We start from the raw sequence: 27180 nt of genomic DNA on the forward strand, positions 1-27180 counted from the left end.
ACAGATGAGGGAACTGAGGTACAGAGAAGTTAAGTAACTTGCCCACAGTCACACAGCTGACAAGTGGCAGAGCGGGGAGTCGAACCCAGGACCTCTGACTCCAAAGCCTGGGCTCCTTCCACTGAGCCACGCTGCTTTGAACCTCACGGGGGACAACCTGATTACCCTGTATCTCCCCCAGCGCTTAGAACAGTGCTCTGCACAGAGTAAGCGCTTAACAAATACCAACATTATTATTATTATTATTATTATTATTATTATGTGGGAGGGGGACAGAGTCCTCTTTCGTCTGTCTCAGTGCTTGGTACAGAGTTTGGTGCATATTCATTCATTCATTCAATAGTATTTATTGAGCGCTTACTATGTGCAGAGCACTGTACTAAGCGCTTGGGATGAACAAGTCGGCAACAGATAGAGACAGTCCCTGCCGTTTGACGGGCTTACAGTCTAATCGGGGGAGACGGACAGACAAGAACAATGGCAGTAAACAGCGTCAAGGGGAAGAACATCTCGTAAAAACCGATGGCAACTAAATAGAATCAAGGCGATGTACAATTCATTAACAAAATAAATAGGGTAACGAAAATATATACAGTTGAGCGGACGGGTACAGTGCTGTGGGGATGGGAAGGGAGAGGTGGAGGAGCAGAGGGAAAAGGGGAAAATGAGGCTTTAGCTGCGGAGAGGTAAAGGGGGGATGGCGGAGGGAGTAGAGGGGGAAGAGGAGCTCAGTCTGGGAAGGCCTCTTGGAGGAGGTGATTTTTAAGTAAGGTTTTGAAGAGGGAAAGAGAATCAGTTTGGCGGAGGTGAGGAGGAGGCGTTCCAGGACCGCGGGAGGACGTGACCCAGGGGTCGACGGCGGGATAGGCGAGACCGAGGGACGGCGAGGAGGTGGGCGGCAGAGGAGCGGAGCGTGCGGGGTGGGCGGTAGAAAGAGAGAAGGGAGGAGAGGTAGGAAGGGGCAAGGTGATGGAGAGCCTTGAAGCCTAGAGTGAGGAGTTTTTGTTTGGAGCGGAGGTCGATAGGCAACCACTGGAGTTGTTTAAGAAGGGGAGTGACATGCCCAGATCGTTTCTGCAGGAAGATGAGCCGGGCAGCGGAGTGAAGAATAGACCGGAGCATAGTAAGAGCTTGTCAGATGCCATTACTGTTTTTCTTCTTCTTCTTCTTTCTTCTTCTTTCTTCATTCGTCTTCTTCTTTCTTCTTCTTTCTTCTTCTTCTCACATTCCTTGTTTTCCCAATCCCCTTCCCCTCTTCCTGTCCCAGATTTAGACCCTGAATTTACACTTACCACGCTTAAATACCCTTTAGTGAGTGAAGGGCGCCTCCTGGTGGTCCCGCGGCGCTCTTCCGCCTAATTTAAGAAGAAAGCAGGAGCCTCCTTTTTGCCCCTTTGCTCAAAACTGCTAGAGGGGTGGGACGTGAGAGAGGGAGGGTTCTGCCAGGGCCTGGAAAGCCCTCCAGTGCGCCTCTGGAGTTTGGAAGTTGGGGGAGAGGAGAAATGAGCCTTAGCTAACTGAGGAAAAAGAAATATCCCCCACCGCTTTAAGCCAAATACTGGGGAGGCGGTCTTGGCCCGACTGGTTTGTCTTGAGAATATTTTGCAAGGAGACTTAACCAACCTCTCTCCTCTCCAACGCAGCATTGGAGCTGGAAAGCTAAGCTGAGCAAGGTAGTGGCTGGACTTTGGCTTCTCCAGCTTTGACAGCAAAGGGACACCACGGAGCCACCGTCCTGTCAGTAGGCCACATAAGCCCATAAGGTAAGTTCAGGTCCCTTTCTTGGGGTTCTTAAATTCAGGTCCCTTTCTTGGGGTTCTTAAATTCAGGGCCCTTTCTTAGGGTTCTCCTAGGCGGTTGAAATGCCCGGAGGGGCTCTACTTGGCGGCTGATATTTTACAGCGGGGACATGGACTGCGGCAGGGTGGAGGCCAACTCATGTTGGATTAATCTGCTCGATTAATTAATTAGGGATCCGGTGAGAGGAGCGGGGACACTGAGTTGCCGAAGAGGCAACTAGGAAACTAAGCTAGGGGCCGACTAGCCTGCACTAGAGCTATGCCGAATGCCAGCCGGGTGATTGTAAGAGGCTGATCCTGTTATTTTTAAGCGGAAACTTCTTCTGCAGTAAACTCCCCTCTTTCCTAAATATATATAAAATTTCCTGTGTGTGTTCTTCCTGTGCAGCCCTGAAGCAGGTGGGTCTCAGCCTCCCGTCCCCAATCTTCCTTTCCCTCCCCCGCCCTCCCATACTCCCCCCACATTTCTCCCCTATTCTGGGCCTAAAAATGCCCTAGAGATGATTAGGGCTCGTGCTTGCTTTGGGGTAGTCAATCAGCAGCATGGCCAAGTGGACAGAACACGGGCCTGGATCCCGGCTCTGCCGATTGTCTGCCGTGCGACCCTGGGCGAGTCACTTCACTTCTCTGGGCCTCAGTTACCTCATCTGTAAAATGGGGATTAAGAAAGTGAGCCCCATGTGGGACACGGGCTGTATCCAACCTGATTAGCTTGTATCTACCCCAGTGCTTTGCAGAGTATCTGGCATCTAGTAAGGGCGTAACATATACCATAAAAGAAACAAACAGTTCTTGGTATTTATGTATTTAATTATTTTTGTACTTGTTAAGAGCTTACTATGTTCCAGGCACTGTACTAAATGCTAGGCAGGTATATGATAAGCCAGTTAGATACAGTCCCTTTCCCGTGTGGGGCTCAGTCTAAATAGAAGGGAGGAGGATTTAAGCCTCATTTAACTAATGAGGTAACTAAGGCACAGAGAAATTGACTTGCCCAGATTCACACAGCAGTTAGGTGGTGAAACTAGAATTAGAACCCAGGTCCTCCGACTCCCTGGCCTGTGCTCTTTCCACTAGGCCACGCTGCTTCTCTGAGTTACCGAGTCTAACGGCTCTGTTGTATTGCATTTTCCCAAGTGCTTAGTACAGTGATCTGCACAGTGTGAGTGGCTCAATAAATAGAAGTGATTCTTACCAACACATCCTGATTCAAAAATAGGCACACACATTCTAGAGCCTGGGGCTCAGAGGGACTTGACAATGAGTCAGCAGTATAGTCTTACTGAAAAAGGCACCGAAATACTGGCTTCGAAGCAAGAAGCACCCTATGGACCCTTCGTTCTCACTGACTGAGCAGCATATTAAGAGTTCATCACATCAGAGCTAGGAGAGAATCCTCTCAGTCTATTAAACCACTAACTAAGAGAAGCAGCATGGCCTAGTGGAAAAAGCAGAGGGCTGGGAGTTAGAGGACCTGAGTTCTAATCCTGGCTCCGCCACCTGCCTCCTATGAGACTTTGGTCAAGTCAGTAAACTTCTCTGTGCCTCAGTTACCTCATCTGTAAAATCGAGGTAAAACTGTGAGCCCCATGTGGGACGTGGACTGTGTCCAACCCGATTAGCTCCTATCTACCCCAGCTCTTAGAACAGTGCCTGGCAGTAGGGCTTAAAAAATACCACTAAAAAAATATTAACCAGATCTTTCCTCCAGTTCCATGCCTTAGGCTGGACACCATACCTGACTTGGAAAGAGTTCAGGGAAGAATGACCAAAGTGTTCTCTGATTAAGTGGAAAGAGCCTGGGCTTGGGAGTCAGAGGTCATGGGTTCGAAGCCCGGCTCTGCCACTTGTCAGCTGTGTGACTGTGGGCAAGTCACTTCACTTCTCTGTGCCCCAGTTACCTCATCTGTAAAATGGGGATTGACTGTGAGCCTCATGTGGGACAACCTGATTACCTTGTGTCTACCCCAGTGCTTAGAACAGTGCTGTGCACATAGTAAGCGCTTAACAAATACCAACATTATTAAAGGGTTGGAAAATGAAAGCTCTGTAAAGGACAATCTTCCGGTGAGTGGAGGGCTCTTAAATGGAGGATGTAAACAGTTCGTTCATCCAGTCGATTGTATTTATTGAGCGCTTACTGTGTGCAAAGCACTGTACTATGTGTTTGAGAGAGAACAATACAGTCCGTAAATCCATAGTACTTTTTGAGTACCCGCTGTATGGAGAATACTGTACTAGGGGGAGCCTCACGTGGGACAGGGACTGTGTCCAGCCTGATTATCTTGTATTAACCCTAATGCTTAGTACTGTGCTTGGCACAGAGTAACATAATTGTTATTATTATTATTATCATTACAATAGAATTAGTAGACGTAGTCCCTCCTTACACTCTAGTTGGAGAATACAGGCACTGAAGTGTTTTCTGCCTCTCTTTTGAAAATAGAACAAGGGGAAACAAGGGGATTTGGCTGAAATGTGAGGAAGGAAATCCTAGGACAATTTAAGGCACTGAAGTAGATGAACAGGAGAGGTCTTTTATTTTTTAAAACCGTGGTATTTATTGAGCATTTACCGTGTGCGTAGTGCTGTACTAAGCACTTGAGAGAGTAAACAGAGTTGGTAGATGCGTTTCCTGCCCATAAGGAGCTTCTGGTCTTTAAAGCAAGGCTTGGGCTGGCTGTTTGGTCCTGCCTTGTTGGGAGTTAAGTGGGCAACTCACATATCACGACCCCCGGGTAATATGAAACTAACCATTCACGATTCCTTGGGGCTCCACTGATTGACGAAGCCCCATTTGTTCCTCCCTACCCCACAGACCATGGTCAAGAAGTCGCAGTGGTCGGAGCCGGGGTGAGCGGCCTATCCTCCCTCAAGTGCTGCTGGATGAGGGTCTGGAGCCCATCTGCTTCGAGAGAAGCGATGACATCGGGGGGCTGTGGAGGTTCACGGTAAGTGGAATTCTCCCTTTGTGGCTTTTGCATCGTGTTCGGCCTGTAGCTTAACGATTCATAGTAATGATAATGGTGTTTGTTAAACGTTTACTCTGTGTCAACACTGTTCTAGGTGTGCCTGTTCTGAAGCCCACACACTCTAGCCCTGCATGGCCTAGTTCTCTCTGAGCATGGGATTGAGGGGATTTTCCAAAGCCAATAAGGAAGTCATCAAAGATCCACTTAGAGAGAGAGCCGTGGGGGCCTCCTTGTTCTCCCAGTTCCACCACCCTGGTCCACACCACCCGACTCCTGAAAAGCCTCCAGCCTAACATCTTTCAAGGAGCCAAACGTGTGATCAGTCGATCAGTGGTATTTATTGAGCTCTTACTCTGTGCAGAGCACTGTACAGAGAGTCTGGGAAGGTACATACAACAGAGTTGGTAGACACGTTCCCTGCCCAAAACGAGGTTTCAGTCTAGAGAACTGAGCACAGTCGAATCCAGAAATACATTTAATGGCTCAGAAATAACAACTATTCAGTTTCTCCATTGACAGTGGGAGGAATTCCAGAAGAGAAGATTCAATCCAAAGAAAGCTCAAGTGTCAGTTAACTCCTCCTCAAAAGAAGTGTAATAATAATGTAATGTTGGTATTTATTAAGAGCTGACTGTGTGCAGAGCACTGTTCTAAGTGCTGGGGTAGATCAGATTGTCCCACATGAGGCTCACAGTCTTAATCCCCATTTTACAGATGAGGTAACTGAGGCACACAGAAGTGAAGTGACTTGCCCAAAGTCACACAGCTGACAAGCGGCGGAGCCGGGATTCGAACCCATGACTCCCAAGCCCGTGCTCTTTCCACTGAGCCACGCTGCTTCTATGTGTAGCACTTTTAGCTATAAAGCCTGTAAAACCAGTCTATCTAGCCAGCCTAGTTTGTCATCTAAATTTAAAAAAAAATGATTTTTACATATGATTTGTTCCCGCAGGAAGCGAGTAAACAAAAACCCATCAATGGGTTCAGGATAAATAGGTAAATGGAAGATGTTGACTAAAACGTTTTTTATTTTGGCCCCGTAAACATGACCTGAGTATTTGTGTTTCCCTCATCACAATCTTTGACCCCACCAGGGAGGACCACTACATCTAACCAATATACGGCCCTTAGTGTGTTGGCGCGTCTAAACTTTTGTAACAAAACGTGCATTTGAAGAGCTGACCCAATCCTCATCCCCCCACCAAATCTCACTAATGCAGTGTGGAGCATATTAAGGGAACATTTCCATTGTTTGGCAAGCAGAAATCCTCCCGTGTAACACAAAATGTAAACTAAGCCGAGGGTGGTAGCCGAGGGGAAAGTGGAGCGGACAATTGGAGCTGGTCTGAGGGACTTTAAGGGAAAAGAGGCAAGTGAAGAGGGAGAAATACATCTTGGAGGAGCCAGGATTTGCACATCTCTCCTAGGCCTCAGGCTAAGCTGTCCCCCCACATTTTGGCTTCTGGGTTTTTCCCCAAGCTGCTAAAAGTCTCCCCGGCTCTCGCTACTAACTCCCCCAAACTACGTTTCTCACCTGCCTTTCCTCAGGGCAAGCGACAATTTGCTGACTGGTCAGAAACCCCAGGCTAGCGTTGAAATTTCTGGAACCAGAAATTACCGCTACTATATTAACACTGTAGATTGGGATGGAATTGCCGTGCAGCTTGCCACCCAAAACTTGTTTTTCACTGATGACTTCTGACATTTTATTAGCACTGCCCTGGGGTTAAATTATGATTGTCTGGGAGGCCTCTGAGGACTTCAAAATTAGACTGTCCTGTGCTGATTTTTGTGGTCCAAGTATTCCAGCCTCCAGGTCCTGGCTCAAGTCCCATCTTTTCAGTGTCTTCTGGCCTCACATCATACCCGAGAAGGTTCAGTCTAGCTCCCAATTCAGTGCTAATGGGGTTGGGCTACTCAGAGAACAGTCATACATTTGCCTCGGGGTTAGTGAGATTAGCCCCATCTTTTCAGGAAGGAAGAAGCAGCGATTCCAGCTAAATGCCTTAGTCCCAATTTTAATCCTTCCCTCCATCCCAGTGATATCACCAGTTCTCAGAAGCCCTTAGGAATCTGATCAGGAAGCCCCACCCAACGTCTTGGCAGCCTGGGAATTAGTCCCGTCTCCTTGGCAGAGGTAGTCCAATCTTCAGTACTGGAAGAGGGGAAGAGACCCCTCCTCCTTTGAACCCTTATTAAACCTGTGCTCTAACCACTGAAGTCACTCCCTGTAAGGTCGCCTCTGTGCTTTCCATAGGAAACCGCCGGAGATGGGAAGACCAGGGCCTATAGGTCTGTGATGACCAACACTTCAAAGGAGATGTCCTGTTACAGTGACTTCCCCTTTCAGGAAGATTACTCCAACTACATGAATCAAGCCAAATTTTGGGAATATCTGCACGCATACACCGAGCACTTTGACCTGTTGAAATACGTACGCTTCAGGGTAAGGAAGCATTTGAAATCCGTGGTATTTAGTGAGCACGTGCAGGGCGCTGTTTTAAGCACTCGGGAGAGTCCAATACAGCAGGCTTGGTAGACTCCACAAGGATTCTACAGGAGGAGACAGAATCAGTGAAAAAACTTCAAAGAGAGGAAAAGGGAAGCTTTAGGTAAAGTAATCTTAGAGAGAGCCCTGTGAATAATCCCAGCATTTGTAGTGATGACAGTTGTATTAATCATCTCCAGATGTTAACCCCTCTCTCTTCCCCTGAAACACCCCCCTTCCTTTCTATCATTTCCTTAATGAGAAATAAATTCCCCATAGCGAATCGCTCAGGGACTTGATCTGAGCAACCGGTAGTTTCCAATATCAAGATGATCCCTTAACTGTTGTTCTGGGTTTATGTGACATAGAGGGGTTGTCTCTGTGCTTTGCTTTCAGACCACGGTCTGCAGCATAATCAAACACCCCGACTTCTTTGCCACCGGGCAGTGGGTGGTGGTCACTGAGTCTGAGGGGAACCGGGAAACAACCGTCTTTGATGCGGTCATGATTTGCACTGGCCTTTTTCTGAATGCTCTTTTGCCTTTGGAGTCTTTTCCTGGTGAGTGACATCTTCAAACCCAAATCTACTATGCCGAATTGCTCACGATTCATGATACTAAATGGAGACATTTTGCCAAAGATCAGGGCATGAAGTGATCACACATAAGCATGTCTCTTGCCACAAATACAGTAAAACCCCAAGCCTCTGTCTTCGGGTTTTTCTTCCCAAGATGCTGAGATTGCATGAAAGGAATAATTCAGCAGTCTTTATTCCAGTTTTCACTCCCTTTACCAGGGATGATAAGGGCTTTACACTCACTGGTCCTCAGTGGCCCAGAAGCTGGAGAAAGCCCTGGGGAAAGACCTTAGGGTTTGACCTCAGAGAAAGGTCCAAAAATATAAGAGTAGAAATCCACGGACTCATTGAACCGGGAAAGTTTCAGCATAACCAGAACAGATGGAATTGAGCCAGTATCTAATGGTATTATTTGCATTCCTTTGGAGCAGGAATGACCAAGTGTTCATGAAAATGTCCTGGGTTGCATCTTTTATTCACCCCAGCTCTTAGGAGAGTGCTTGGCACATAGTAACTGCATAGCAAATACCACAGTTATTATTACGGTCGTCGTAATTCAGTGCGGCCTATTTTGGGAGGGCCATTTTTATGAATGGTCCAGATCCCTAGATCAGTTCCCCTGGGACACCATCCAAAGATGACATTCACAACTATCTTGGGGACCTATCCAAGGCAGCTACATCCCCACCTAGCAGTAGCGCGGTTGAAAAAGATTTTGTTAGAATCAAAAGCCTTATTGAACACAATTCCTTCCCTGATGTTTTCACTTTGTGGAATAAATCTTCATTTCCTGGCAACCTCAATCAATGGTATTGAGTGAGTGTTTACCGTGGGCAGGACACCGTACTAAGCGCTTGAGAGAGGACAGCAGAACAGATTCGGTAGACACGTTCCCTGCCCACAACGAGCTTACGGTCTAGCTTCTCGGGCTGGGAATCTACGCCAGATGATATGACTACAGTAGAATGGGGATGCTTCTTGTCTTCCAGGCATCAAGAAGTTTCAAGGCCAGGTCCTGCACAGCCAGGAATACAGGATCCCGGAAGACTTCCATGGGAAACGAATCCTGGTGATAGGCACCGGGAACACCGGTGGGGACGTTGCAGTGGAGCTCGGCCGAGTGGCAGCTCGGGTACGGATCGGGTACCGGTCGCCGTGCCCGGGGATACCGGCTTTTTGCATCATTGGAAGTCGTGGAGCAAACAGGGTGATGTGGCTGTGTTATGCTCCCAGTGTTCGAGGCGGCACTCAGAGTTCCTCCCCAGAAGCAGAGAGCACGCCCCCCGGCCCGGCCCTTTGGCATTCCTCCACATCCCTGTCGAATCACATGGTAGGGAAACAGCGTGGCCTAGTAGATAGAACACAGGCATAAGAGTCAGAAGGACCTGGGTTCTAATCCCAGTTCCGCCACTTGTCTGCTGGGTGACCATGGGCAAGTCACTTCACTTCTCTGTACTCACTTCTCAGACACCTAAGGAGGAGGCCTGGATAGTTGTAGTCATAGAATCCAGACCTCATCTAAGAGCTTGTTATGGGCAGGGAACATGTCTGCTAATTCTATGGTATTGTACTCTCCCAAACGCTTAGTACATTGCTCTGCACATAGTAAGAGCTCAATAAATACCACTGAATGATTGATTAGGAATCCATTCTGTTGCAGTATCACTGTTGGGAGAGTTGAAACCAGGGGTAGGGACAGGGGCAGGGACTCGTGACATAGAAAGAGCACCTGCCTGGAAGTCAGAAGGACCTGGGTTCTAATTCTCACTCCGCCACTTGTTTGCTGCGAGACCTCCGCCACTTCTCTATGCCTCAGTTACCTCATCTGTAAGATGGGGATTAACACTGTGAGCCCCAACCTGGTTAGCTTGTATTTATCCCCACGCTTAGTACAGTGCCTGATATATAGTAAGTGCTTCACAGATACCATTAAAAAGAAGAGGGCACAAGACACTGGAAAAATCACTGCTTGAAGTCTTCACTTCTAATTTTCTTCCATCTGATTGCAAAAATGCTGAACATTAACACTGCATTTCTGTCTGTTTCACGTTTCCTCGCTATGTACTAAACTACTGACATTAACGGAAATGGGGAGAGAAGCAACCGGTTTTGAATTTCAGCTTCCTACGGTGTTTCCTTTGTTCTGCCTTTCTAGAAGTGCTCTGTCTTTCCTTTAATCAACTGAAGAGATTATTGGCAAATTAATGTTGGAGAACGACCCTGTCTTAAGTCCTTCCATCTTGCTTCCTCAGGTATGAGCTAAAGGTAAGTGTCTGCCCTTGCCCACAGCATGTCACTTAAAAGTGGAAAAGACTGCAAAAATGATGGGGGTGAAAGTGCAAAATCAAGTTCTACTGGCCCTGTCTAATCTTTCAGGTATTTCTCAGTACCCGACATGGCACCTGGATCATCAGCCGGCTTTCTCACGATGGCTATCCTCTTGACATGATGCTCACGACTAGATTTCGTCACCTAATTAGATGGCTCCTGCCTTCGGCCATTTGGAATAGGATGATGGAGAAGCAGTTGAATAGATGGTTTAACCACGAGAACTACGGATTGCGCCGTTGCAAAGGGTATTTCATCCGTGTGTCTCTTCCAATTGTGGTATTGAACTGCGGTTAACCAAATCACACAGAGTTCCCATCCCACCTGAGACTCACCGTCTAAGTAGGAGGGGTAATGTGTATTGAATCCCCATTTTACAGAGGAGGAAACTAGGGTCGAGAAAAGTTAAGTGGTTTGCCTAAGGTTACACGGCAGGCAAGTGGCGGCCCGGGATTAGAAGCAGCGTGGCTCAGTGGAAAGAGCCCGGGCTTGGGAGTCAGAGTTCATGGGTTCGAATCCAGGCTCTGCCACTTGTCAGCTGTGTGACTGTGGGCAAGTCACGTAACTTCTCTGTGCCTCAGTTCCCTCATCTATAAAATGGGGATTAACTGTGAGCCTCACGTGGGACAACTTGATGACCCTGTATCTACCCCAGCGCTTAGAACAGTGCTCTGCACATAGTAAGCGCTTAACAAATACCAACATCATTATTATTATTATTATTAGAACCCAGGTCCTCTGACTCTCAGGCCCGTGATCTATCCACTAGTTATGTTGCTTTTCCTCAGCCAGATCCCCAGGCTAGATTTAGATTAGATTAGAACCAGGCTTCTCGGTCTCCCCAGGCCCGTGCTCTTTCCACTAGGTCACACTGTTTCTTGTGCTGCCTCTTTTAGTCTATTTGCGGTGCCTCCTTTCAGACCCTGGCCTCTGACTGTATAACCTCAGGCAATGGGATCATTAATAAAGTCAGGACTAAACAAAGGGGGAGCGAGAACAGGACAATTCCCCAGGCCCCGTGATCAGTAAGACCTGGTGCACTGACCTTGAGCCCTGCCAATGGGGAAGAAGCAGCGGGGGATTAGGCCCTGCCATTTCACCACATCACTGGTGGGAGTCCTCATCAGGGGAAAGTGGGAAGGCAAAGGAAGGAGGCTGTTCAAAGAGGGAGCCATGGAACCATGGCATCTTCTGAGCCGGAAACAGGGGCAGCTGCCTCGTTCTTCCTTCTGGGATTCCCCATAACCTCCATTCCCCCTTGGCCTGTAAGACCGTTTACCCCCAGAACTTTGAAGTATCGGGGCCTACCCACCCACGCTGACACAACCGGCATTGTTAACTTTGGCATTTTGATGGGGGGGAAGAAGTCATAGTGGGGAGTTCGTTGTGGGCAGTGATTGTGGCTATTTATTGTTTCGTGGTACTCTCCCAAGCACTTAGTACAGTGCTCTGCACACAGTTAGCACTCAGTAAATACGATTGAATGTATAAATGAGTTGCCACAGGGATGGCTACTACCGGCGTTATCAATCGATCAGTCGATGGTATTTGTGGAGCGCTTACTACGTGCAGAGCACTGTACTAAGCATTTGGGAGAGTAAAATGCAACAGAATTGTTAGACAAACCAGCTCACAGTCTATGTCACTCTAGAGCAGATAAAAAATGATCCCACAGGCTCCCTCTGAAATTTAATCCAGAAGGTCGGAGATGTATACTTGCTGTTAACAAGCATTTAATTATTTCCTGTTGACAACAGAAAAACAAAATTTACTACCCTTTGGCAACTCAGTGTGTTTTCTACTTCTTGTGCTCTCCCCAAATTACAGGCAGAAACTAAAGTTAATGGTAAACGATGAGCTGCCAAGCAGCATCCTCTGTGGGACTGTCACTGTGAAAGTCAAAGTGCAGGAATTCACAGAAACCTCCGCTGTCTTCGAAGATGGGACGGTTGAAGACGTCAACGTTGTCATCTTCGCTACAGGATACACTTCCTCTTTTCCGTACCTTGAAGAACCAACTCAGAGTCTCTGCAGGCAGAAAATCTTCCTGCACAAATATGTCTTCCCCTCAAATCTGGAGAAGTCAACATTGGCCCTCATTGGCCACGTTCATCTTTCGGGATCCATCTTAACAGCGACGGAACTCCAGGCTCGCTGGGTGACCAGAGTTTTCAAAGGTATTTGGGAGAAAAACGGTCCAGGGACTTATCTAGGAAGTCAAAACAATCAACAGTCCCCAAAAGATAAACCTGAGAGCAAGGAAAGTGTGTGTCCCCCACCAAAATAAAGTCAAAGTAATTTAACCTGACTTGGGGGTGAGGACTGGAGATCGGTTTTATGATAGGATGTAAGAGTGTGAACATGTGGGGCAGCTTTCAATTAGCCTCTTAGCAAGGAGGCTATTTAAGAGTTCCAGATGAGCACTGTTTCTCTGTATGTTTTCCGGTATTACGTGCTTACTAAGTACTAAGCGTTGGGGTGGGTACAAGCTAATTAGGTCGGACACTGTCCCTGTCCCACATGGGGTCTCAAAGTCTGACGTCGGAGGGAGAACAGGTATTGAATCCCCATTTTATAGTTGAGGAAACTAAGGGGCAGAGAAGTTAAGTGACTTGCCCAAGGTCACACATCAATTGGCAGAGCAATTGGTAGAGCCGGGTTTCGAATCCAGGTCTTTCCAGGAACAGCTGTATATATGGTTCTTCCATCACAGACAGCGAAAGAGCAGAAATCATGTCTCCCATCTGTATTGTACTCTCCCGAGCACTTAGTACTGTGCTCTGCACACAGTAAGCGCTCAGTAAATACCATTGATTGATTTCACTACTTGAAAATCAGCCAGATCCCCACTCTTTAGAGATGGAATTTTAGCCGAACCATGGGCTGGAGTCACCCTGCCGTGTATTTACAAGAAATCTACTTTCATTCTAGCTGATCTCCACTTCCATTTTTCCCCTAGGTCTGTGTGAAATACCACCTCCAAGCACACTGATGGCCAGTGCCGCCAAGAAGGAGCAGCTAATCCAGCGGTATGAAACCTACTCCCTGTCGTCACTCAGATACTCTTTGGAGAGAAGGATTTAGGGATCCACCCATTACTGCAACTGTAGTGTAGATGAGGGGAGCCCAGACAAGCCCCTCAGCATCTTTATTTTCAGGTGTATTTGTTAAGCGCTTACTATGTGCCAGGCATTGTACTAAACACTGGGCTAGATTCAAGATAACCATGGTGGACACAGTCCCTGTCCCATATGGGGCTCACAGTCTTAATCCCCATTTTACAGATGAGGTAACTGAGGCACAGAGAAGTGACGTGTCTGGCCCAGAACACGCAGCTGACGAGTGGTGGAGGCAGGATTAGAATCCAGGTCCTCTGACTCCCAGGCCTGGGCTCTTTCCATTAGGCCGTGCTGTTTCTCAGGGAAATGGAGACTAGTCATGGTCTATATCACCTCCTGTTCTTTCCCATTCTCTAGTACGTGAATCGCAAATGTCCTCTAGGTTTGGAAAACATCTTGGAATCTAGATTCCGATTGGAGAGTCAGAAGGGATGGTTGAAAAATACCCCTGGATGTGTCTGAATTGGCCAAAGCCAATTGAAACCAAATATCATATGAAGACACCCCAAAGCATTCTCATCCGGGGGGATCGGTCACTTACGTTTGAAATCAACGTGGCCCAGTGGGTAGAGCACGGACCTGGGAGTCAAAAAGACCTGGGTTCTAATAATAGCTCTGCCTCTTGCTGGGTGACTTTGAGCAAGTCACTTCACTTCTCTGTGCCTCAGTGACCTCATCTGTAAAATGGGCATTAAGATTGTGAGCCCCATGGGGGAAAGGGGCTGGATCCAACCCCATTTGTTTGTATCTACCCCAGTGATTAGTACAGTACCTGACACATAGTAAGAGCTTAACAAACACCACTATCGTTATTATTATTTTTATTATTAACTTCCAAATGAAAAAATGAGACCCATTAGGCTGATTATGTACTTCCCTATGTGTCCGGCATGTAGGCGCCCAGACGCTAGAGGGATTTTGGCCATTGTTCAAACACTTATTGTTCCCTAACATATGAAATTTCACTCCTTTTATGGCCCATATGGAATTGCTGTTTTCTTGGGAAAGTTCACACAACTGATTTTTGTGATGTAGCTGCTAAAGTATTTCAAGCATTTGTGTCTCTGGAGCTTTCCAGGGGGAGTTTACACCCACAACAATTTTGAATTTTGTTTTAAATTTTATTAAAAAAAGAAAAGCAACACCTGGGATCATAAAATAGTCGATAATTAAGGATTTGGGTGGGGGTTTTTTAAGTTTTCAAAGACTCTAGTACTTGCTTCTGGCAGTGCTTTTTATCTCCAAAATCTAGGTGAAGCCTTGTGGTATAGCAGGAGGTCAAACATAAGTCAGCAAAGTTCTTAGAATTCAATTTAAGGTCTAAAGGACTCCTTGACCAGAGGACACTGAACTTGGTAGAGAGTTGTCTCAGACGGGATTCAGTAAAGTTTATGTGCTTCTTAGTAAGTCTCTCAGTTAGGGGAAGGCAGGCAAGCAAGGTAGAGTGTCCCCTCATTACAAGTTCTCCTGAGTCAGAGAGAGAGAGAGACATAATCACTTCATTCTGCCAACCCCCTCCCCAAACGGCAGTCAGTTCAGCAAGATCCAGCTTTATAGCTATAGCTTTATAGATTTAGCTTTATCCCGGCTCCGCCACTTGGCAGCTGTGTGACTGTGGGCAAGTCACTTCACTTCTCTGTGCCTCACTTCCCTCATCTGTAAAATGGGGATTAAGACTGTGAGCCTCACGTGGAACAACCTGATTACCCTGTATCTACCCCAGCGCTTAGAACAGTGCTCTGCACATAGTAAGCGCTTAACAAATTCCAACATTATTATAGTGAGCGTGCTCCTTTTCATGCAAGCACCAGGCATTGGCATTTTGTATCTTAATCCTGGTGATGATGCGCCTCCACAAAACTCATCTTTTGTATCCTCTGTCTTCACTCCTAGAGATGGATAATGCTCTCAGCTTCGCTGCAGGGTGTCCTAGAAACGATTATGATCAAACCCCCGATGCCCTGCTCTGCCTTTCATTCTGCTCCTCTAGGCTCGTGGCTAAGTGGAAGGAGCGCGGGCTTGGGAGTCAGAGGTCATTGGTTTGAATCCTGGCTCTGCCACTTGGCAGCTGTGTGACTGTGGGCAAGTCACTTAACTTCTCGGTGCCTCAGTTACCTCATCTGTAAAATGGGGATGAAGACTGTGAGCCTCACATGGGACAACTTGACTACCCTGTATCTCCCCCCAGCGCTTAGAACAGTGCTCTACACATAGTAAGTGCTTAATAAATACCAACATTATTATTATTATTATTAGGCTCTTTGGCCCTCCTCCCCCAGGCTCTAGGCTGGCCTCCCCCAATTTTGGCTTTTCTGGGTATTTGAGTGTTCTGGATATTTCAAGCACTCAATCTCCTTGCCCCCTCTTACCTAACCTCGTTGTTTTCCTACTTCAACACAGCCTGCATACTTCACTCCACTAATGCCCACCTATCAGTCTTAATCCCCATTTTACAGATGAGGTAGCTGAGGCACCGAGAAATTAATTGACTCGTCCAAGGTCACACAGCCGGTAAGCGGTGGACCTGGGATTAGAATCCAGGTCCTTCCGAGTCCCAGGTCTGTGATCTAGCCACTAGGCCTCACTGCTTGTCACTTATAAACTTAATGATACACATCCCCAGCACTTCTGTATAATATCTGTCTATTCAGTTATTTGTCTGGACTTCTCTGTTTGTAAATATCCTTGGGCCTGTCCACCCTGCTAGAGCATAACATCATTTGGGGCAAGGAACACAATCATTCCTTTGTTTGGCATTTTCCACATGCTTAGTACATTACCTTCTGTCTACCCCAGCGCTTAGAACAGTGCTTGGCACATAGTAAGCGCTTAACAAATATTATTATCACAGTGAATTGCACCAAATGGGCGCCCAATAAATGCTGCTGCTGTTACTACAGAAGGCGGTCCTTAAATCCTATTGATTGATTGATTGCCTCTTCCCCTTAGGGGTGTTCTTCAGGATCCTAACACCGAGAGACTGGACTACATCACCTACATGGACGAGCTCGCCAGAAGCCTAGGAGCGAAGCCCAATATCCTGCTCTTGTTCTTGAAGGATCCCAAGCTGGGGCTAAAAGTTTTCTTTGGGCCTTGTAGCCCATACCAGTACCGCCTGACCGGGCCAGGGAAGTGGGACGGAGCCAGAAAGGCCATCCTGACCCAATGGGACCGTGTACTCAAACCCTTGAGAACTCGACTGGCGCCGGAGCCCCCAAGCCCTCCTTCAACCTCAAAGTGTCTCAAGGTCTGGGGTCCGCCCATTTTGCTTGCTGCTGCCGCCGGGGTGCTTATTTGTAAATTTTCATTTCTCCTGGGGATCTCCAGGATCGGGCTGAAGGAAAAGTCATCTGCTTTCTTGGTCAGTGTGATGAGATGGTGAATTCGAATGGAAAATGGAGTTTCCACCCAAGATCCGTTTACGGTACGGAGGGCTTTGACTGGATTTCCCTCGGTTCCCAAAGCTAAATTAATTTCGGCCTGTCCCATTTCAGTCACTTTAGTAGAAGAACCTGGGACTGAAAGATCCGCTGGGGGCAAAAAAGAGAAGAAGTCCAAGGACGCTTCCTCAACTTCGAAGTACTGGATTTGAAAGATTATCTTCCTCTCTGGTCGGCCCGAGGAGAATTGCCTGTGTTTGACTCTGTGGATTCATTGTCATCCGGGCCTGAACTCCAGCAAAACTCAATCCCAGAATCTCTCTGTCAGCCCAGCCCAGCACAGCATGCAGTTCTCTCTTCTGAGACTACCGTGAGGAACCTAGAGTATTTCGTCTTCATTCCCTAACTTTTAGAGAGGTACCATTGATCGTGCCGAGTTGGCCAGACCTGACAGTTGTGGATGACTTCCCTCAGTTTCAGACTTTGGTCTCTGAGTCCCACTTGCGATGGATTTTTCATCTGCTTCTTACTGGTTTGGGCCCTAAGAAATCCCTTCAATCTCTACTGGCTTCTAGGTTGTCCTTAGACTCTGTTCTCTTTGTATCGATGATCCTTAGGCTTTATCGGCGACCTCAAGTCGTGACGGCCTCCATCTCTTATCTTGTAGGTCAATCGGTCAGTAAATCGTATTCGTTGAGCGCTTACTGTGTGCAGAGCACTGTACTGTGCACTGGGGAGGATATGATATAATAACATGATGCATTCTCTGCCCACAACAAGCTTCCAGGCTAGATGTCTCTTCCCCTAGCTGTCTCTTGGCCCTCCTCGGCTCAGAGCTGCTTCACTCTCTCCAGTAGCCTGCATTCATCCCAAGCAAGGGCATTTGGTGATAGCTCGCTGTGGGCGGGGAATGTGTCTGTTTATTGTTATATTGTTAATAATAATAATAATGTTGGTATTTGTTAAGCGCTTACTATGTGCCGAGCACTGTTCTAAGCGCTGGGGTAGACATAGGGGAATCAGGTTGTCCCACGTGGGGCTCACAGTCTTAATCCCCATTTTACAGATGAGGGAACTGAGGCACAGAGAAGTTAAGTGACTTGCCCACAGTCACACAGCTGACAAGTGGCAGAGCTGGGATTCGAACTCATGAGCCCTGACTTCAAAGCCCGTGCTCTTTCCACTGAGCCACGCTGCTTCCCAAGCACTTAGTACAGTGGTCTGCGCATAGCAAGCGCTCAATAAATATGATTAAAAGAACGAAAGACTTCTCCCACCTATTGGTGCAGAACAAGGGCTAGCTGCCCTGGACTTAATTTTTTAAAAAATTCGTTTCGATGACCTGATGAGGAGAGGTTTTAGGAGCCTTCCAGACTGGCCAACTGAGAGCCACTGCTGTGGGCTACTACTTCCAACAAGATTTAACCAACAGCTTCAGTGTTTTGCCTGAAGTTCTAAACCCAACCCCTTGTCTCCCTTCAACAACCTCCCGTGCCTCTCCAGCACCTTCAAGCACATCTACATGCATAGGATCCAAGAGGAGAGCCGCAGCATTAGCCAAAGAGGAAGTGATGAAAGAAAACAATGCCTATGTACCTCAAAGCTACAGGGCACTGTGCTGCTGCCTTGGCTTCTGGGTGGACTCCCAGAATTACCATTCTGTCTTCCCACTCTCTGACAGAGTGTCTCTGCTTCTCTTTAGTGCTTTGAAGATTGCTCGGAGGGATGCGCGAACCTCCTCATCGTCTAATGGGAAGAGTGCTGGGCTGATTTCTAGTCTGACCTGCAATCTAGCTGTGTGACCGTGAGTCATCTCTTAACTCTCTGAGCTTCAGTTTCCCCAACTGCAAAATGCAGATGACACATTCTTCTTTGACGATCGAATGAGATAATGCGTGTGAAATCATTTTACATTCATAAGGAAGGAGATCTATCAATCCAAGGAGTACAACATGAATATCGAATGATTAGAACGGTTGATTTTTGGATTCTAATTAATTTTGCCTCATTTAAGTTTCCTTGTTAATTAGAAAACATTTTTCATCCAGATTTTACTGCAGGAAAGATGGCTACCCTGAAACCCTCCTGAAGTCTTCCAATTATCCTAACTTAGGTTTCACTCCAAATTATCTCGATGGAAACTCTAAGGAAACCGTGATCAAAATCACTTCGGTTTTCAATGAATAAAATAAATTACCCCCTGTAATTTTATTCAACACCTTCCAATTTGTTCTGTCATCTGTCTAGATTTTTTGGTGTTAAAAAAACTCGTTTCAAGAAGATTTTAGTGTTTTCTTTGAGAAACTCATCAGCTCAGATGGCTTCGGTTCCCACCTCTATGTCGATGACTCCCAAACCTACTTGGCTCGTCCCAATTTCTCTCCTGCTCTGCAATCTCACCTTTCCTCCTGCTTGTAGGACTTCTCTACCTGCTGGTTCTGCCGGCATCTCCTTGCTTTCTGCCACTAAAATCTTTTGTCTTTCTTGTAACTTTCCTATCACACAACCATCCTCCCTGCCTCTCAAGTCTGTCACCGTGTCATTGTCCTTGACTCCCCCCTCCCTTTCAACCCCAAACTCCTTCTGTGTCCAACTCCTGTCCATTCTTCTTCCATAGCATCCTAGTATCCACCCCTTCTTCGCCATCCAAATGGCCACCATTTGCCATATCCCACCTGCATATCCTTGCTGATCTCCCCGTCTCCAATCTCTCCCCTCTCCAGTCCATACTTCACTCTCCTGTCTGGATCATTTTTTAAAAAACTCCACTTTGCACAAATCTCCCAACTTCTGGGAGTCCCAGAATCAGGAAGAATCAGAGAAAATTTACAAAGAACAAGACAGGCACACATGGACCCAGAGAAGAGAGTCACGAAAGGAGATAGGTACAGAGAGATGCAGGGAATTGGAGAAGGAGAGAGGTGGGGGGGGAGAGAGAGAGAGAAACAGTGTGGTCTAATGGATAGAGCATGGGTCTGAAAATCAGAAGGACCTGGGTTGTACTTCAGGCTCCGCCTCTTGCCTGCTGTGTAACCTTACCCAAGGTCTTCTCTGTGCCTCAATTACCTCATCTGGAAAAGGGGATTAAGACTGTGAGACCCAGAGGGGACATGGACATGGAAAGGCTTTTTCTCCTGATTTGATTATCTCTCAGGACTCCATCTTCTATGCTAGCAGTTACTATGAGAAGAAAGGGGAAGTCCCTTGAACACAATCTCCAGGTGGTGAGCTCCGTTCTCTATCACTCCTAGTCCCGTTCAAGTGGTACTAATTGAGTGCTTACTAGGTGCAAAGCATTGTAATAATAATTTTGATATTTGTTAAGCACTTACTATATGCCAAGCACTGTTAATAATAATAACAATAATAATAATGTCGGTATTTGTTAAGTGCTTACTATGTGCAGAGCACTGTTCTAAGCACTGGGGTAGATACGAGGTAATCAGATTGTCCCACGTGGGGCTTACAGTCTTAATCCCCATTTTCCAGATGAGGGAACTGAGGTACAGAGAAGTTAACTGACTAACCCAAAATCACACAGCTGATAAGTGGGATTAGAACCCATGACCTCTGACTCCCAGGCCCGTACTCTTTCCACCGAGCCACGCAAGTGCTTGGGATCGTTCCATATAAAGAGTTAGTAGTCACATTTCCTACCCACAAGGAGCTTACAGTGTGGGTGGTGGAGACAGACATTGAAATAAATAATATGTGATAATTAACAATGGATAATAATGATAAGTGCCGTGGGGCTAAGAGTGGGGTGAACATCAAGGGTTTAAAGGACACAGATCCAAGCGCAGAAGAAATGAAGAAAGGAGAGGGAGTAGGCGCTAAAAGGCGTTTCCAAAAGCAGGCAGTAATTAGTGTTGGTATTTGTTAAGCACTTACTATGTGCAGAGCACTGTTCTAAGCGCTGAGGTAGATACAGGGTAATCAGGTTGTCCCACATGAGGCTCACAGTTAATCCCCATTTGACAGATGAGGTAACTGAGGCACAGAAAAGTTAAGTGACTCGCCCACAGTGACACAGCTGACAAGTGGCAGAGCCGGGATTCGAACCCATGGCCTCTGACTCCGAAGCCCAGGCTCTTTCCACCGAGCCATGCTGCTTCCTAATTGGGGTGGGGGTGGGAGAGGGGGAGCGGGAAGGGCTCGGTGATTCTCGTGGATGTTTCCATGAGAATTTCCCAAGTGTTTGTTGGCGTGGAGCCGCAGTGCCGGTTTCATCCTCATTATGTAAAGCGTTGCCACCATCTTGTGGTCACTTTAGAAACACCCCAGGCCCGTCTTTCCTGGGTCCCCGGTTTGCTTGCCGAAGGGAACGAGCCTGCACAATTTGAGTTGGTCCACAGTGGAGACTGGTGCCAGCAGGACGGTTTTAGTTTGGGTCGGCACTTCCTGGCCCAGGATTTTCCTGGAGGAGCTGTCTTCAGCAGCGGCGGCCACACCAGAAGGCCCGAGCAGCCCCATGACCCCCTCCACCATCTCCCTCCATCCTGGCTTTTCAGGCTGTCATCTGACTGCCGATGGGTATGTTTTTTAATGGTGTTTGTTAAGCGCTTACTACGTGCCGGGCACTGTACTCATCACTGGTACAAGCTAATCAGGTCGGACACAGTCCGTGTCCCACCTGGGGCTCAAAGTCTTAATCCCCATTTTATAGATGGGGTAACTGAGGCTCAGAGAAGTGAAATGACTGGCCCAAGGCCACACAGCAGACGTGGCAGAGCCAGGATTAGAACCCAGGTCCTTTTGACTCTCAGGCTTACGCTCTATCCATTAAGCCATGTTGCTTTTCTCTGGGTTTTGATAGAAAGTAGACCATCAGAGCCAACCATCAGAACCACCAAAACCATCCCAGTCTCTCTGGGGCTAACCAAAGAGTTCATCTGATTTTATTTATGATGGGATTTGTTAAGTGCTTACTGGGTGCCAAACGCTGTTCTAAGCACTGGGGTAGATACAAGTTAATTGGGTTGGACACAGTCCCTGTCCACATGGGACTTACAGTCTAAGTAGGAAGGAGCAGAGGCATTAAGTCCCCATTTTACAGATGAGGAACTGAGGCACAGAGAAGTTAAGTGGCTTGCCTCCCATCACAAAGTAGGCAACCGGCAGAGCCTGGATTAGAACCCAGGTCCACTGACACCCAGGCCCATGCTCTTGTCACTAGGCCACATGGCTCCTTGAACGGGCCCAGGCGTGGGACTATATTAACCAAAAAAAACCCCAGTTGTTCATCCCTCTTCAGTTAGTTAAATATCAGTCAGTAATCTGTTTTTCCAGTCGCATTCTCTCTCTTTCTCTCTTTCTCTCTCAATCGGAGGGGTACCTGCTTAGTAACTACGAATTTTTATATCTGGGGGCTTGTCTAGACAAGTGAAGAGAGAAACAGATTCCACATTCCACAGTAATGTTGAGCCTGGCCTGATTCTTGGGAGGAAATCTGGGAGAAAAAGGTGTTACCCTGATAACAGAGTGGAAATTTTTAAAGATTTTTCTCCCCCTACCTTATTTCTTTCCGGGGATGGAGTTTTCACAGTTCAATCGGGGGCGGGGGGGTTCTCTCTGAGGATCACCTTCCGATGATGAGTTCATTTAATCTAAGAATCTTGAAGTTTATAGTTCTATATAAGACTGCTCCTCTCGGGTTCACCAGAAATCCATGTGTATGAGTCAGTCAAGGTGCAAGGAAGCTGGAGAGAAACAGGAAGCAATTATCATAATCTGGGATGGGGGCACACCCTTGTGAGATAAGACTGAGTAAAATGGGAGGTCTGATAAATACGCTTTTGGTTGTATGAAGTGGATCCCCTCTCTGAATTCTGATACCATGCTCAGAATTTGTTTTATTTTTATGCATCTAACCAGTTCTAATATGCTCCCTTGTTTATCTTAAAAACACATTTTGGAAAAAAATGGCAATATTAATACCAGCACTCTGCAGCAACTTTATGCGGTCCTATACTTAAGAACCAAGACTTTTTCACACATTTAGCTGCTTGAAGGGATCATGTCTAACACTATGGTACCCTCCCAAGTGCACAGTACGTGCCCCATGCAAAATAACCCCTCAATGAATGCTACTGATTGATTCTCATTATTCTGTATCCAAACCTTCCCACTCCTTCCTCTCCCTCGGTATCCACCAAGTAATCCATCCATCCATGGTATTTAGTGAGCATTTACTGTGCAGAGCTCTGTACTAAGCACTTGGGAGAGTACAATATAACGATTCCCTGCCCATAACGAGCATACAGTCTGGAGGGGTAGACAGACAATAATATAAATAAATAAATTAGAGATATGCAGATAAGTGCTATGGGGCTGAGGAAGGGCTGAACACAGGGTGCAAATTTATTTATATTGATGTCTGTCTCTCCCTTCTACTCAATCAATCAATCATATTTATTGAGTGCTTACTGTGTACAGACCAAGTGCTTGGGAGAGTACAGCATAACAGTATATAACTGTATAATACAGTTTAGAGGCTAAACTGTAAGCTCGTTGAAAGCAGGGAATGTGTCTAACCACCTCTGTTACAGCGGACTCTCCCATGTGGTTAGTACAGTGCTCTGCACACAAGTATGATTGACCGATTGATACAGCTGGTAGACATACTTGCTGCCCATAAGGAACTTGTATTCTAGAGGGCCATGAAGTGCTCAACATCTAGAGGCCCAGCCTGGGCCAGGCCAAGAATAATAGTGAGGAGATTGGCAGCAGAAATGAAATGAATGACAGTATAGGAAGGGAAATAATAGGAACACATTAACCGGATGATTGAAACCAGAGAAAGCACAGAGCTCTAAAGACGAAAGAAACATTAGCACACCAAGTTATGCATAAAAATATCTCCTCACCTAACGAGCTAACTACTCGACACTGAAGTGGTTTCCTTGTGCTCATGCTCTTGGTGGGCAGAAGGCAAACCTATTCGTTGCCAAGAAGAGTTTTTCCTTTGCAGAACATCATTCTATAATATTTCACTAAGAACACTTCTGGCTATAAAATGCAGACATTTTCCAATTTTCATCAGGAAAATTGTTTCACTGGGCACCAAGGTTGTTGGTCTCTGAATCTTATTCTCTGTTGCTCTTTTCCTCTTGAGTCAATATATCCCGAGAGCCGCATCAGCTCAAGTGGATATCTGCCTGATATTTCCATATAGTTTTTAAATTAGGCCTTTGAAAAGAGAAAGAATAAAACAACTGGTAGAATCTCTAAATAATGGGAAATGGGGAGAATAGAAATAGTGTCACAGTAAGAACGTAAACCATACAAAGATTTAGTTATTCAGGTTTGCAGTGCAGTGAAATGGAATGTCATATCCCAAAGCAATGAGAAATAAGGCAGAACCTGAAAAGCCGATTATGAACCTGGAGCCCTATCATCTGTTCAATCACCTCTAGCACTATGAATGTATTCATACCCTCAATCAATCACTTAGGTTTGCCTCTCTCATGTGAGTGTAAGCTCCTTGCAGTCTGGGAACTTATCACTTCTTTATTCTGGAAGTTCCAAGTGTCTAATACAGCGTACCACATCATTGGGTGCTCAGTAAGTGCTTTTATATGGTTCATATATAGGAGAAAGATTAAAATGTTCATTTGGAAATGGAAATAGTCAAGTGAAAAAATGGAAACCAGAAGGCATGTTCAGAAATTCAAGATGTCACCCAAAATTCAGCAACCTTCTTAAACCTGCCGAATTCCACCGAGCACCGAAAGCACCCGGCATTTCAACTTTGCCTCTTTTATGACGTGGATCCTTCTCTTTGTGGGTACGAAGATACCTTGTATCTACCCCAGCACTTAGAAAACTGCTTGGCACATAGTAAGCACTTAGCAAATACCATTATATTTTATAATTGTTGGTGACCTTGGACAAGTCATTTTCCTGTGCCTCAGTTACCTCATCTGTAAAATGGCGATTAAGACCGAGAGCCCCATGTGGAACAGGGACTGTGTCCACCTGATTATTTTGTATCTATCCCAGCATTTAGTACAGTGCCTGGCACACAGTAAGTGCTTAACAGATACAATTTTTAAAAACGATAAAAGGAGACCTAGATTCCTTCTTCTTAATGGTTGGAATCATCCCAGAGGGGAAAGTATTTGCAGTCAGTATGGACAGGCTGAATTGGAGAGAGAGAAGTTTTGACAGAGAAATAGTTACCAAATTTCTGTGGGATTCAACATGGACGAGAAGGAATTGCATTAGCATTTACCCAATCCCTAGAGAGAAGGCATTTGCATGTGAGGAATATTCTTTCAGTGCTGACTGTTTCCACCCTAGATGAATGGACCTTTCTCTTCCAGAATTCTAGTGAACAATGACCCCCACATTCCATCTGCATTCTCAGCCAAACCAAGTTTAGGCTCCCATTTTCGGATCAACTTTTCTCCCTTAACAATTGGCAACATCCCCTCCTTCTGCCCCAGGTGGATCGGCAACGATCAAGCACTCCATTATTCATGGAAGAATGCTACGAGGGAGAAGCTAATCCAAATAATAACGAATACGGTATTTGTAAGATCTTTCTCTGTGTCAAGCACTATGCTAAAAGTTTGGGTAAATACGATACAGTGAGATTTAGATGCAGTCTCTCTAGGGCGAGGGGTTTGCAGTCTAGGGGGAGGAAAGTGTGGGTATTTAATCCCATTTTGTGGATGAGGAAATTGAGGAACAGAGAAGTCACTCGGTCAGATCTCTCCCCAGTACTTATCCTCATTCCTCTCCCACTTCAACCCAATCCACCATTTCACTTTGCTACTGCCAACGTACTCACTGCGCCTCACTCTCAACTCCTTCGCATCTGGTAGACCACCACTGTCCCATCTTAAAATCATGTCTCCTTCAAGTGGTTCTCCCTTTCTAATCTCTCATCTTCTCACCCTATTTTCCCCCTCCCTAGCCATCTGTGCACTTTAATCCTCTCAAACACTTGGGAAATGACCTCACCCTGACTCTCACGCGATTGACCTACATGGTCAAGACCGTAAACTCATTGTAGGCTTACTCTGAACAGAGTAAATGCTCAATAAATACCATTGATCTATTGATATCTTTAAAATCCGTGGCATCTCCCTAACTATACTCTATTTTAGTGTCCGTTTCTCCAGCTAGACCTTAAACTCCTCAGTACAGTGCTGTGCATAGAGAAGCAGCATGGCTCAGTGGAAAGAGCCCAGGCTTTAGAGTCAGAGGTCATGGGTTCGAATCCCAGCTCAGCCACTTGTCAGCTGTGTGACTTTGGGCAAGTCACTTAACTTCTCAGTGCCTCAATTACCTCATCTGTAAAATGGGGATTAAGACCACGTGCCCCACGTGGGACAACCTGATTCCCTTGTGTCTACCCCAGCGCTTAGAACAGTGCTCGGCACATAGTAAGTGCTTAACAAATACCAACATTATTATTATTATTAAGCACTCAGTAAATACTAAGCTCGTTATAGGCAGGGAATGTGTCTACCACCTCTGTTTTGTTGTACTCTTCCAAGTGCATTTATTTATTTATTGAGCGCTTACTGTGTGCGGGGTACTGTGCTAAGCATTTGGGAGAGTACAATATAACAACAAATCAGAGTTGGTTACAATATAACAGACTGTCGTTACTTGGCTTCATCTCCCTAAGGGCCTGACAGGCAACTGGGTGACTCCTGGCGCCCGAGGTGTGAATCACCAAGGAGATGGTAAGAATGCAATTCTAGCAATGCGTGATTGGTCATGGAAAAAGTGCCAGTGTTCAAGCAATTATTTATTTTTACATTTTAAAGTTACACTGGCTTCCCCTGGCAGTGTTATTGTCATTATAAACAAAGACAATACCACCCTGCACTCTGCTGCTTCCGGAGAGGAGACAGAGGTCAGACCTGAAGGAGCGATTCATTTGTTCAGTTGTATTTATTGAGTGCTTACTTTGTGCAGAGCACTGTACTAAGCGCTTAAGAGAGTACAGTACAACAATAAACAGACACATTCGCTGCCCACAACGAGATTATAGTTCCATGGGTCTGTGCCTTTAATCGACCTCCCTCCAGAAACCACTCTGAGCTGCTCCTGGGTGCTTTTTTAATATCAGAAGTGGAAGCACCCAGAGATACAGTGACTTTTTTTAAGGTAGCTTTACCAAGAGGGAGTTTTTACCAGATGGATAAAGGTTTAAATGAGGCCAAAATACAATACGAGGTCATTCCTTTGTTCAAAAACATTTATTGATCGCTCTATGCGTAGAGAGAACTGTAGGGGACATATGAGGGAAAGAGTTAAAGGGAAGCAGCGTGGCTTAGTGAATAGAGCCCAGACCTGGGAGTCAGAAGGACCTGGGTTCTAATTCCAGTTCCACCACATGTCTGCTGGGTGACCTTGGACGTCACTTTATTTCTCTGTGCCTCAACTGCCTCACCTGTTAAAAGGGGATAAAACGCATGAGCCCCGTGTGGGACAGAGACTTTGTCTGATTTAACTTGTATCTACCCCAGTTCTTAGAACTGTTCTAGTAAGTGTTAAAC

At 46.3% G+C, this 27180-nt stretch overlaps 1 protein-coding gene and 1 long non-coding RNA gene across 2 annotated transcripts in view; one reads left to right on the forward strand and one right to left on the reverse strand.

The window, feature by feature from the left end:
- LOC100084449 (dimethylaniline monooxygenase [N-oxide-forming] 4) overlaps positions 1 to 17628 on the forward strand; it is a 32530-nt gene extending 14902 nt beyond the window's left edge. Inside the window, exons 2-8 of the mRNA XM_029080677.2 lie at positions 7029 to 7217; positions 7656 to 7818; positions 8826 to 8968; positions 10213 to 10412; positions 11992 to 12341; positions 13124 to 13193; positions 16233 to 17628. Coding sequence (XP_028936510.1) covers positions 7029 to 7217; positions 7656 to 7818; positions 8826 to 8968; positions 10213 to 10412; positions 11992 to 12341; positions 13124 to 13193; positions 16233 to 16665 — 1548 coding nt within the window. The 3' untranslated portion in view covers positions 16666 to 17628. The remainder of the gene's footprint in view (positions 1 to 7028; positions 7218 to 7655; positions 7819 to 8825; positions 8969 to 10212; positions 10413 to 11991; positions 12342 to 13123; positions 13194 to 16232) is intronic.
- On the reverse strand, positions 14384 to 24918 carry LOC114817258. The gene is made up of 3 exons (XR_003765109.1): positions 24845 to 24918; positions 22177 to 22362; positions 14384 to 14750 (listed from the first exon to the last, which is right to left on the reverse strand). It is a non-coding gene; the product is annotated as an uncharacterized LOC114817258 (long non-coding RNA).
- Between the last annotated feature and the right edge of the window lie 2262 nt (positions 24919 to 27180).

The sequence above is a fragment of the Ornithorhynchus anatinus genome, chromosome 16 (genome assembly GCF_004115215.2).
Source record: "Ornithorhynchus anatinus isolate Pmale09 chromosome 16, mOrnAna1.pri.v4, whole genome shotgun sequence".
Taxonomy (NCBI): domain Eukaryota; kingdom Metazoa; phylum Chordata; class Mammalia; order Monotremata; family Ornithorhynchidae; genus Ornithorhynchus; species Ornithorhynchus anatinus.